We start from the raw sequence: 12,461 nt of genomic DNA, 5'->3' as shown, positions 1-12,461 counted from the left end.
CATAGCTTCAGCCTTCCAACCTCATTGAATACTTCCTCAAAAATCATTTTGTGCCAGTTGCTGAAGATGTTGAGCATCATTCTGCCGGCTAAAAACAATGGACGAGATATTGTTTAAAATGGAAGCTATATGAACAAATGTAGGATGGACAATTCATAAAATAAGTGTGAACATACTAATGAGGTTCTTTTGGTTCAGGGATGGACAGTGCCCAGAGTATAGTGGTGAGGAGCAACCCATTTGTGCTGTTGGTCTTGCCAAAGCTAAGCCTGGAATTTTTGTGGAAGCCATACAATATCTTTTGGTCCTAGCTACTCCTGTCGAGGTAAGCAACAGTCTATTTCTGCCATTTCTCTTCTGTATGCTGAATTTTTCAACATTTGGTTGCTGTGCCTCTCTTTATACTGAAAAGTTAGTTGAACCCACATCTTTATCATTAACATGTTATACCACATCAAATACCACAGTATGCATTGCTTACTTTCTTAGTAAAGTATTCTTTGTATATCTAGGCTTGTGTCTATGGCATTCTCTTTCCCATTAGTATGGTACACATCAATACATTAGCTTATGACCCTTGTTTTCATATTCCAAGAGAATAATACATTTATCATAATCCATAAGGATTAGGTTTCCAACAAGATCAACCTGAGAATATGTGGTGATCGTCTTGGTCATCCCAAGATGAGGATCGATGTGCAAGAACTGAGATTTGTGGTTGAATATCTCCCTGATGAAGAGGGATAGGCATCTTTGGTCTTGGTTTCAGAAGAAATTAGTGAGGGGGTGCTCCTATGTTAATTTTCCTACGAATCTAACACTCAAAAATTCTTTGACCTAGTAGATTACAGATCTATTGGATGAAGGCACATCTAAATTCTTTAGCGGAAGCAAATGCCATATTAACCAATCTCTATCACAATGAAACAAACAGATTCTGCCCAACCAAAGATTACAGATATACAATGCTTTGGATTTGATCCAACAGATCAGGCCCTAGATCAGTCCTCGATCTTCTTGGTTGATTTGGATCTTCAATGCTCCCCTTCTACACTTCCTTGGACCCAACACACACTGAAAATTTCAAATTCTGTTACAATTACTGATTATTATTCACCTATTTGTTTAGATTATTTGTCTTCTGCAATTAACTTGCAGAAAATACTGAATAAAACACAACTGCAACTTCACAGAAAAATAATAAACTAAAGGAACTAAGAAAATTATGCACACACACAAATAATGAACGCTAATATTTTTGGACAAATGTTCCTGGGAAAACTCTAATGTGTGGAAAACCAGTTGTGCAAGTGAGTAATTTTATTATTCTTCAACAAATCTGTGATGGAGAATTTACATAATTGTTTGCTGTAAATTAGCAAACCTCTGGAAAATTATTCTGATCGATTCTGCAAGTCACCCTGAGCTCCTGGAAGCAATTCGTCCCTCCTGAAAAAAATTGGCCTCCCTCTTGTTGAGAAAACTAACGGCTTGATTAGTTAATGATTTCTCAATCTTGTAACTGCTTGTGAAGTAAATTTGCCTTTAGATTTATTTAAACAAGACCTTTTATATGTTAGATATTGTTATCTTCATCAACCACCTATCATGCATGATAAATAAAAGAACAGTGACACAAGATATAGGCAGCAGCCTCAGCAAAAACCTCTCCAAATCTGAGAGGAAAAACCCACAGTAATTCTTCTTATGATATCTTCACTTGACAAAAATTTCCAAGACCAATACAAGACTCTTCTTACCAATGTGACTCCAAGATCAAGGCTAGATCATACTGCTACTGCAAGTCTGCTGTTACATGGATCAGATCTGCTGTCATGAATGGATGGACTGGCTTCCTCCTTCCTTCTTCGTCGTCCTTCAAGCTTCCCTTGCTCAAGATGGTCCACTAGCCTAGTGAATCTCCTCAACACTGTCTTGAGACAATGAGATCTGCTTCCTGGAATGGACTGCTCAGAAATCTTAGTTGCAGGCCTGAAGATGACGCTTTTCTTCCACATGTGAATGACCCTTTTGCTCTTCAAGGTCTTTCTCTTCCTTGCTGTGCTTGGAGCTATCTTCTAGCCCAATGACCAAGCTCTTTAGGCCTAGAACCAGCCTTTATCGTCAAGAGACCTTAGGACTGTAATTCAGTCCTAATCCAGATCTGTACCTTCGTACGTGAGAGGGGTTTAGGGCTCTTCTAGCCCTCCTAAACCCTCATTTCAATGGTCAACCTTCTTCGCATGGATCTACCTTTCAACTGGACTCAAGACCGAGCATTTTCTTTGATATTGAGGACAGACAAAGTGATGCCCCAACCTTGCACGCTAGACAGTCCTTCCTGCGGCTATGGACAGACTTCAGTGCAGCTATGGATAGACTTCTCTGCGGCTACCTTTGTCTCCTTTTCTTCACACCCAAGCACAGTCTCCTTCGCATCAATTGTAGACCGAATGATCTTGTGATGATTGTGTGTTCGAATGAATGAGGAGAGGCTTGTATTTATAGTGTATTAGGGTTCTCTATCAAGCCGACATAACCTGTCTCTTAACTGACTTGAAGCCGACATGATCATTTATAAATATAAATATATATTTATGCCGAAAAATACATTGCTTCATTTTTGAGCTCGTTTGGAGGGGTCATTTGCTAACCTTTTGATCTTGCCTTTGAAGGAGAATTGACACATGATTCTGCCCTTGATCTTGGAGTCATACATTGTACATTTTCAAGTGTAAACATTTACATCAATGACACAAACCTATTACCTAGCCTAGAGCTCATAATGAGAGCTACTAAAACAAATACATTTTTGAGCATGGAACCCATGACTCAAATTTACAAATATATTTTGCTAGATACAATTTTACATCATTTACATTGGAATGTGTCATTATGAAGACCGAACCTAGTTACACTTTCTTAAACACCTCTAAAGCTAGATCAGGCTCACACTTGCAGTTTCGCAGATTAACTCAACCCTCCTTGCAACTCACACTAGCTGGGAAAATCAACTTGGTCTCCATTGGAAAATCTGACTTCAAGTGGAAAATCGATCCTTCTGTGCAAATCGATCTCTCATGCAATTTCTCATTGCTCCATAATTTGCCCCTCTTCGAGCAATTTGCACTGCTTGCTGGGGCAATTCACACCCCTGCTTGGAGCAACTCGCATTGTTGGAAAATTGACCTCTTTTAGCAAAAAAAATTGATCTCCTCCTCTCCTTGGAAATCACTATGAAGAATCTCTCTAGTAATCTCGTCTCCAACCACTGATGATCTCTTTGCTGATGCTCCTTTGCTGCCTTTGTGTGTTTTCTATCACTGCAACTTTGTGTCTCGATATGTTTTCCAATCCCCTTCAATTTCCTCTTATAATTTCTCGTTGATGAATCAACAACCATAATCTAATCACAGTGGATGACTAAGACCATCTTGACCCCATCAAGTGACTTTTTTGTAAGTCTCTAGAGGAAAATCAATTTACCCCAATTAACACTGATTAATTAAGCTCATTTCCCTCAGTTAGACTTAGGAAAATTAATTAACTAAATGAAATCTAATAAAGGTTTTTTCTCGCGAAACCGTTTCTAATTATTAGAGAAAATGTATTCCCTAGGCTCATAGACACAATATGAGAGAACAATTGTTCGAACTACACAAACTAACACTCCCTCTTAGCGAGGAAGGCGTTCTGCATAACACCCACCCTGTCTTTGAAGAAGATGAACCTTACCTTCTCTAAAGAATTTGTCATCTTACCTGCTACCTGCTCATCTATAGGTACATACTATAGTTGGACAATCTTGTGTTGCACACAATCCCTGATGAAGTGGTATCTGATGTTTGTATGCTTCGACTTGTCGTGAAACACTGAATTCTCTGACAACATGATGCAACTCTGGTTGTCGTAGTGTATGACCATTGTCTCTATTCTCTGACCAAACAAGGCTGCTAGCAGCTTCCGAAGCCATATGGCCTCACATGTAGCCATGCTCACTGCTATGTATTCTGCCTTTGTAGAACTCAGTGCTACGAAATTCTGCTTCCTTTTGTACCAAGAAACAACTCTTGATCCCATGCCAAAGCAACACCCTGAAGTGCTTTTCCAGTCACTGTGTTACCTGCCTAGTTTGTATCAGTATAGCCAACCAACTGACACCATCACCTCGAGCAAATCTTTTCCCATACTTAACTGTGCCATGCAAATACCTCGACACATGTTTGACTATTGTCCAATGCACTCTCTTCGGCTCCACCATGAACTGACTCAAAGAGTTTACTGCATAGGATATGTTTGGCCTGGTGTTGACCAAATACATTAGAGAACCTATCAAGTAGCTGTACAAGGCGGAGTCCACATCCTTATCTCTGGATGCATCTATCTTCCTCCAATTAGTGATCATGGGAGTAGACGTGGCTCTGAAATTCTCCATCCCGAATCTTGATATAGTATTTCCCTTGACCAAAGAAAATCTTTCCATTTGTCTGCCATACCTCCATGCCTAAAATAATGCATGAGCCTTGAATCCTTCATCTCAAAATCTATTGCAAGATCCCTCTTTCACTCCTTGATGAGGTCCAGTGAACCTGTCAAGAACAAGTCATCCACATATAGGACAAGAATGAGTACATCATCCCCACCCACCAAGTAGTAGAGGTTTGCATCAACCTCACTCTTCACAAAGACCATGCCATGCAAGTATCTGTTGACGCGCTCATACCATGCCCTAGGAGCCTACTTGAGCTCGTACAAAGCTCTCTTCAACCTACACATGTGGGTCTCTCTATTGTGTGCCACAAAGCCCTCTAGTTGTTCAATGTACACTTCCTCCTCTTGTTCACCATTCAGGAGTGCCATCTTGACATCCATCCCATTTGTGTTGCTAATGAGATTACAGCTCGTATAGAAGCCTACTTGGCCACATGGGAAAAATTATCCTTGTAATCTATTCCCTCCTTCTGAGAAAACCCCTTGGCCATGAACCTAGCTTTGTATTTCTCGATGCTGCCATCTACATCATGCTTGATCTTATAGATCCAACGTGATCCAACCACCGCTCTATCTGTCGGTCTCAGTACAACCTCCCAAACACTGTTCTGCATGATCGAAGAATACTCCTCAACCATAACATCCCGTCACAACTGCTGCTATGCGGCCTCCCAGTAGCTGGAAGGCTCACTATTTACCAATTGACTCACCAACGCTATGTAGTCTCCGCTCTCTCCCGCCCATCTTAAGAGTTCCCACAAACTCCTGAGCATCCTTGAGTGTGTGTTGAACCTCCTGGTTCCTCCTACCAATAGTAGAGTTGGGAATATCCACCTCCATATCCTCCTAATGCATCTCCCTGATCCGCTGCATCTGTTGCTCTATGCTTTGAGAAGCGTCAGTAGCACTCGCACTTGAACTCGTTCTCATACTAGTCACTGTACTCGTGCTCTGTCGCTGCTTTTGCTGCTCAATTCTGTTGATTTGGGGTAGCATCGGATGTGCTCTAAGCCTCAAATTTCGCAGAAAGACTTGGGCATAGGTATTCCAAAGAACCTACAAAGCGTTTTGGGAAATTCCACCCAGAAGTGATTTTATTAAAATAATTAATATTTTTAATGGGGTTTCTAAGTCTAAACTTAGGAAAATTAAAATATTAATGGATATTAATCTAATCAAGGGTGAAACTTCTAGAAAAAGCCATGGATCAAGTCAAATCGATCTGAGCCTTTGATTATGTTTTAATCCAGGCTGTTGGTTGTCCAACAGGAAGATATAAGAAGGGGCTTAAGGGTCATTTGGAAAATACACAGAGAGATTGAGAAAATCAATTTTTTGAAGTGAGAAGTTCTCAAGAGGAAAATCAATTAAGGAGATCTTGCAGCAGAGGGGTAGTGAGCATCCGGGAGAAGGAATTTTCGGAGAGTACCAGGCAGAGAGAGAATAGAAAGACGTCCAGAGGAAGGCTGACACTGGCCTACGCAGTGCTGACGCTAAGGCAGCACAGTTTTTGAGGGGAAGTCGAGTTCCTGCTGAGGGAAGTCGAAGTTCTGTTGCCAGAAGCCATGGTGTGAGTCTGGGAGGTAGAAAGTCGATTTCTCAGCCAGTAGATGATCCAGAGGAGAGGCAGTGTAATGCTCAGGAGGGGTGATGCTGTTCTGTGCAGAGGCCATGCAGAGGGTGGGGCAGAGCCTCGAGAGCAGCAGGATCAGTCATTGGTTCTCCAGTGATAGGGTGAGATCATTTCACCAGTCTTCTGTTCAGTATTCTCTCTATATCGGATTGCTAGTTGAGCATCCTAGAATTGTACTCAAAATTTCTCCTGCGTAATAATAAACCGTTAGAGCTATTGCACCTGTTTTGCGCATTGGGTTTTTCAGGAGACTATTTGTTCAAAAATAACTGTCCTATGTGTTGTATTTTCATTCTTGCTCAGTATTTTGTTTCCGCATATATGTAAATTAAAGGCTTCAGAAGTATTTGCTTCGATATTTACTGTAGAACACAGTAAATAACTTGCATGATATAATCAAGTAGGAGAAATAACATCAATTTGCTGCAGTAGGGATTCCGACTTAGGAATTTTCACATGGAATCAAAGCTAGTGCACGGGAGACAAGAAGAGCAGAACCAGAAACCCCATCGCTGAGTAGAAGGGGAAATCAAAAGGCTGCAGGAGGCAGCAAGTCGAAACCCCAGAGGGTTTGCACAGTTCTAGCTGGAGGATAAAAATTCAAGGTAGTCTCTCTCTGAGTGAGTTGACAGAGAGAAAGAGCTCTCAGTTCGATTTTTTCCATGGTAGAGGGAGCAACACTGAGCCTCAGTGTGAGGAGCAGTTGGTGGACGTAGATTTTTTAGTAGGTAGCTTTGCCCAGCTGAAAAGACGTCATAAGAAAGAAGCAACAAAGCATAGTGGGGGAATACTTCTTTAGTGATTTCCTGCCGAGGAAATCAGTATTTCTCAATTGTTGGGCAGTAGAGGAGCAACAACCTACTGTGAAAATTCTCACTGCAACATCTGATTTACTTTGCCTACTTATTTTCAATAAGTTATTTATGAAATTCCTTCAATAGACATTAAAATAAATTTTGCTGCAGATATCACACCATAATACATAACCAAACACATGCACAAGAATCAACACATCGACACAGATATTTTGGACAATAGTCCCAAGAAAAACCCAATGTGGGAAAACCGGTGTAGCAAGGGAGGATTTTATTATTCAACAATTCTTCAGTACAACCGAGCACTGTTTTACAAAACGGCCGAATCGACTCCGACTCGGCCGAGTCGAACCGAGTCAAAGGCCTGGGGAGTGACTCAACGAGCTAACCGGTCCGGTTGACCGAGTCACATATGACTCGGCCGAGTCATCCAATGACTCGGCCGAGTCATATGTGACTCAGTCAACCCGGCCGGGTCCGTTATGACTCGGCCGAGTCAATGTAGGGACGGCTGGGCAGCGTAAATCATAATTTTTTTTCACTTTTTTGGTAATTTTTTACAAAGTTAAATGCAGTTTATGGATTCCAAAGGGTAATAGTAATTTGTTAAATGCTTTTGGGGTCCATTTCCCCCTCCCAAACCCTATTTAAGACACCCAAATGCTCTCATTCACTCACAGCAGTCTTATGCATTTGAGTGAGAGTCTTCTTTGAGAATTAGTGAGCAGTTCTTGAGCTTGTTTTGGAGCAGCAGTGAGGAGTCTTGGGGGAGCATTGTAGCTGGAGTGAGGAGCTTCTTGGGCAGCCATTTGGAGCAGCATTGAGGAGCTGATTCTTGGAGCAAGCTTGAGGAGGCAGTTTGTGCCTGGAGGTATTTTTTTCCACCTCTATAAATCTGTTTTTGCTTAGTAAATTTTAGGTGCATATCAAGAAAGCTTAGAGAGTGTTTTTTGTCAAATAAATGAACATTGAATCAATTTTTTTTTTTTTTTTTTTTTTTTTCATTTTCAGATTGTTTTCCTAGTCAAAAAATGGCACCTAGAGCAAAAGATCCTGCTTGGGCATATGTTGAAATGGTTGATAGTCAGATGCATTGCAAATTCTGCCATAGGAAAATTAAGGAAGGTCCTGGGGGCATTAATAGGCTGAAACAACACTTGGCAGGGATTAGAGGCCAAATTACCCCATGTACCTCATCAGAAATTGAGGAGATTAGAAAGAATTTGTTGGCCAGCTTTGAGAAATTTAAAGAAGATAAGGCTAGACAAAAAGAGATACAGGCTGAAATTGGGAGGAAGAGGGAGATACAAAAAATGATGGCTACCAACCCCCACTATGATTTTGAGGGTTCTTCCTCTATCCCTCAAACTGAGGCATCCAACCCTTTCCGTTATGTTCCTCCCTCTTTTGGTTCTGTTCAAGATAAGGGAAAGGGTAGAATGAATTTGACAAAGGGTGATGTGACTATCAAAAGTTATTTCACTCCCTCTCCATCAGATGCACATGGTCCTGAAGTTAGTAAAGGTCAAATTCAGCCCACTTTAGATGACCATTGGAAGAAAGAATTGAGGGAGACTGCTTGTGACTACATAGCTAGATGGTGGTATGATGCTGATATCCCCTTTAATGCTGCTCGTTCACCATATTATGAGCCTATGTTTGATGCCATACATGCTGCTGGAAAAGGCTTCAAAGACCATACTATGCAAGAGCTAAGGGGGTTTCGTTTGCAGAAAGAAATTCAATCCATTAATGAGTATTTGCAAGAGTTCAGGGACTCATGGGCAAGAACAGGGTGTACCATCATGTCAGATGGATGGACTGATCAAAGAAACCGTACCATCATAAACTTTCTTGTCTTCTGCCCACAGGGAACCATGTTTTTAAAATCAGTTGATGCATCTGATAAGGTAAAAGATGGCCACTTGTTGTTTCAGCTATTGGATCAGGTTATTGAGGAGGTGGGGGTGGCTAATGTTGTTCAAATCATCACAGATAATGCCTCTAACTATGTTCTTGCTGGTAAACTGTTAGAGGAAAAACACAAGACCATCTTTTGGACCCCATGCGCTGCACATTGCATAGACCTCATGCTTGAGGATATTGGAAAATTAGATTGGGTCAGAAACACTGTAGATCATGCCAAAAGCATAACAAAATTTATCTACAATCATACACTGGTTTTGAGTCTCATGAGGAAACACACTGGAGGCAAGGATATTATTAGGCCTGCCATCACTAGATTTGCTACACATTTTTTGACATTGCAATCTATGCTTTCCCAACATAGAAACTTGCAAAAGATGTTTTCCAGTGATGAATGGAATCAAAGCAATTGGTCTAAGAAACCAGAAGGCAAAGAATTGAAAAGGAAAGTCCATGAAGAAACTTTTTGGAGAAAGGCAGCAGAGATTGTGAAGCTTGCTGAGCCACTAGTTAAGGTGTTGCGGTTGGTGGATGGGGAAAGGTTGGCTATGGGCTTCATTTATGAGGCTATGGATCAAGCAAAGGAGCAAATAAAGACAGCATACAAGGATAGAGTGGCAAAGTATGGGCCCATTTGGGCAATCATTGATGAAAGATGGAACAATCAACTCCATCGCCCTATACATGCAGCTGGGTATTTTTTGAACCCACGGTATCATTATAAAGCTAAGGAGTCAGGAGCTTTGAGGAGGGAGGTCAGAGATGGACTGGTTGATTGCATTGAACGCATGATCCCATCGGAGTCTGATCAGCTGGAGATACATCAACAGGTCACATCCTTCAGCAATGCAACAGGTACCTTTGGGAAGAACCTAGCAAAGATTGCAAGAGAAGCAGATGAGCCAGGTAAACAAAAATTTCAATTTTCAATTTCTTAATGGTTTTACAGTTTTACTTTTTTTATTAAAGTTTGTTAAATCATTTATAATTTGAAAGTTAGATATAATTTGTAATTTTGTTGAGCTTCAGCCTTCATCTAACTCATAATTCATTACACTCATATGTTTTTTGCAGCACAATGGTGGGAGGCCTTTGGTGGCCAGTGCCCTCAATTGCAAAGGTTTGCAATTCGTATTTTGAGTCAAACTTGCAGTGCATCTGGGTGTGAGCGCAATTGGTCTGTCTTTGAGAGGATTCACACAAAGAAGAGAAACCGTTTGGATCAAAAACGGTTGAATGATCTAGTTTTTGTCCAATACAACCTTCGGCTCAGACGAAACCAATTGCTGAACAAAAGACCTGATTCAGATCCCATTGTGTTGGAAGACATTGATCCAACATCAGATTGGGTAGTGGAGAGTCGTCCACCAGAGTTTGATCCCGATGAGGATCTTGATGAACTTGAACATGTTGTTCAAATTCAGCCTGTTCAGTTGGATGCAGATCCCAATCCACCAGCCTCAATCTCACAGCCAGCAAGGACTCCAATTGTAGGTGCTTCCTCTGCTCAGCCACGACAGAAGCGCAACCGCATATCTACTCTATCTCAGCTTGCATCTGCTGCACAGCCTGCTAGTGGTACTGGTACCACTTCTACAGTTGCAGTTGGAGACGATGATGATGATGAGGAGCCATGGGGCCCCTTGTCTGACTCTGATGATGATGATCCAGAGATTGGTCGAGATGATCTTGGCTCCTCTGGCAGTAGCTACTAGCCAGTAGAACTAGTATTGCAGTCTGGTCACCATCACAGTTTACTTTTGTTGTAGAGGCCATTTCTAGCCTCCTTGGTTATTTGTATTTTGTTTTGAGTCTTTGATCATGTATGACAGTTGACTATGTATTGCCATTGGGTACCATTTTGATATAGTGGATTGGTTCATGAGCCTACTTTGATCATATTTTGTCTTCCATCTATATTATAATGCTGTGTGTTTGGAAACATGAATAAAAATCTTTAAAATTATGTTTTTTAATAAAAAAAATAAATATTTAATGTATTTTTTACAACGACCGAATCATTGAAATCGAGCCGGCCGAGTCATTACCGTTTCGGAGTCGGAGTCGATCCTCGGTCGAGTCGGAGTCGGAGTCTTAAAACATTGCAACCGAGTGCCAAACTGGCTTACCCAACAGAGAGAAAAATTCTCCAGCACTTCTCCCAGTCCCAGTGTCAGCTTCGCTGACCTTTGTGTAGCTCCTAGACACTCTACTTCAGCCCTGGGCCTCTCTGCGTCACCCATGCAGACCCTCTAGTGACTGCGTAGTCTCCTGCTGCCTCAGCGTCTGCCTGAAAGGCCTTGCATCTGCCTCTCCTGCCTCTGCGCTGGTCTTCTGTTGCTGATCCTGACTCTCTGCTCCGTACTTGCTGCCTCCTGCTGCTCTCTAGACCACTAGTTCGAATTTCTCAGCTAACTCCGCTCCAGAAATCGAACTCACTGGTCTCCCTCAGTGTGTTCTCCAACTGACCCTCAAGTCTCTTCTTATACTTTTCTCGTTGGTCCATCAACGACCGAGATTAAGTCCCTAATCAACGACTAAGATTAGATCTGGCTTGATCCATGACTTTTGGACCATTCTAACTCAGTTTTATATTAATTCACATTAATATTTTATTTTCCCTAAGTTTAGACTTAGGAACTCCATTAAAAATATTAATTATTTTAATATCTTCCAAACTAGTTAGATTTTGCCCAAACCATTTCCGGGTCTTGGAGATCTCATGTGCTTTAACCTCTACACCAATTTTCGTGGCTAGAGCAGATTCGATTCTACCCCAAATCAACACTCCCTCTTAGCGAGGACTGTGCTCGAGTAATACTCCTCACTGAGTATCACCTTGATCATCCGACATCAGTCCCGGTGCTGATGTTAAGCCTCCCTGCCCAACATCCTCTGCACTGATGCTTCCTGTACTGCTGCCCATGGCTCTGCTACTGCCACTATTGCATCTGTATGGCAGCTCCCTCTGCATCCGTGCTGCTGCTGGTCCTTTTCTCCCAACACCGCATCCACACTGCAACTCCCTCTACATCTGTGCTGCTATCACCCCCATTTTTGCTGTTGAAACGGGTTCTTTATCATCCCCATCTTTTCCCTGAAGTAGTCAATCTTTGTCCTTCCAAGGGCCTTGGTGAGGATGTCTGCCACCTGTTCTCTTATAGGAGTGTAGCTCAACTGTATAGCTCCTTGTTGGACACAATCTCTGACAAAATGACACTGGATATTAATATGCTTTGATCGATCATGAAACACTGGATTCTCAGAGAGCTTGATGCAACTCTGATTATCGCACATGATCTTGGTTGCCTCCATTTTCCTTCTGAATAGGTTCACAAGCAATTTTTTAAGCCATATGGCCTCACACGAAGCTGTGCTTGCCGCCATATATTCTGCCTCAGATGAGCTCAGAGCCACAAACTTCTGTTTCCCACTGCACCAGGAAGTCATTCCTGATCCAATGTTGAAACAATATCCAGAGGTGCTTTTCCAATCCACTGAACTTCCTGCCCAATCTGCATCAGTAAATCCACTCAATCTAATAGCCTTACCCCTGGTGTACAAAAGTCCATAATCGATTGTTCCCTGTAAATACC

The 12,461-nt window shown here is 41.7% G+C and overlaps 1 protein-coding gene across 6 annotated transcripts in view; it reads left to right on the top strand.

Moving 5' to 3' along the window:
* The window catches only part of NUP155 (nucleoporin 155), a 228,102-nt gene that overhangs the window by 111,362 nt on the left and 104,279 nt on the right, over window positions 1-12,461 (top strand). For all 6 annotated transcript variants that reach the window (XR_016260091.1, XR_016260090.1, XR_016260092.1 and 3 more), the window contains exon 3: window positions 199-325. Coding sequence is in view for 2 of the 6 variants with exons in the window: in XM_089429643.1 (XP_089285769.1) it covers window positions 199-325 (127 nt within the window). In the remaining 4 variants the exon portion in view is untranslated. The remainder of the gene's footprint in view (window positions 1-198; window positions 326-12,461) is intronic.

Source organism: Pinus tabuliformis, chromosome 6 (assembly GCF_031772625.1).
Source record: "Pinus tabuliformis cultivar Carrire ecotype Pingquan chromosome 6, CPIR1, whole genome shotgun sequence".
In the NCBI taxonomy this organism is placed as follows: domain Eukaryota; kingdom Viridiplantae; phylum Streptophyta; class Pinopsida; order Pinales; family Pinaceae; genus Pinus; species Pinus tabuliformis.
This window is presented reverse-complemented; position numbering and strand designations above follow the sequence as displayed.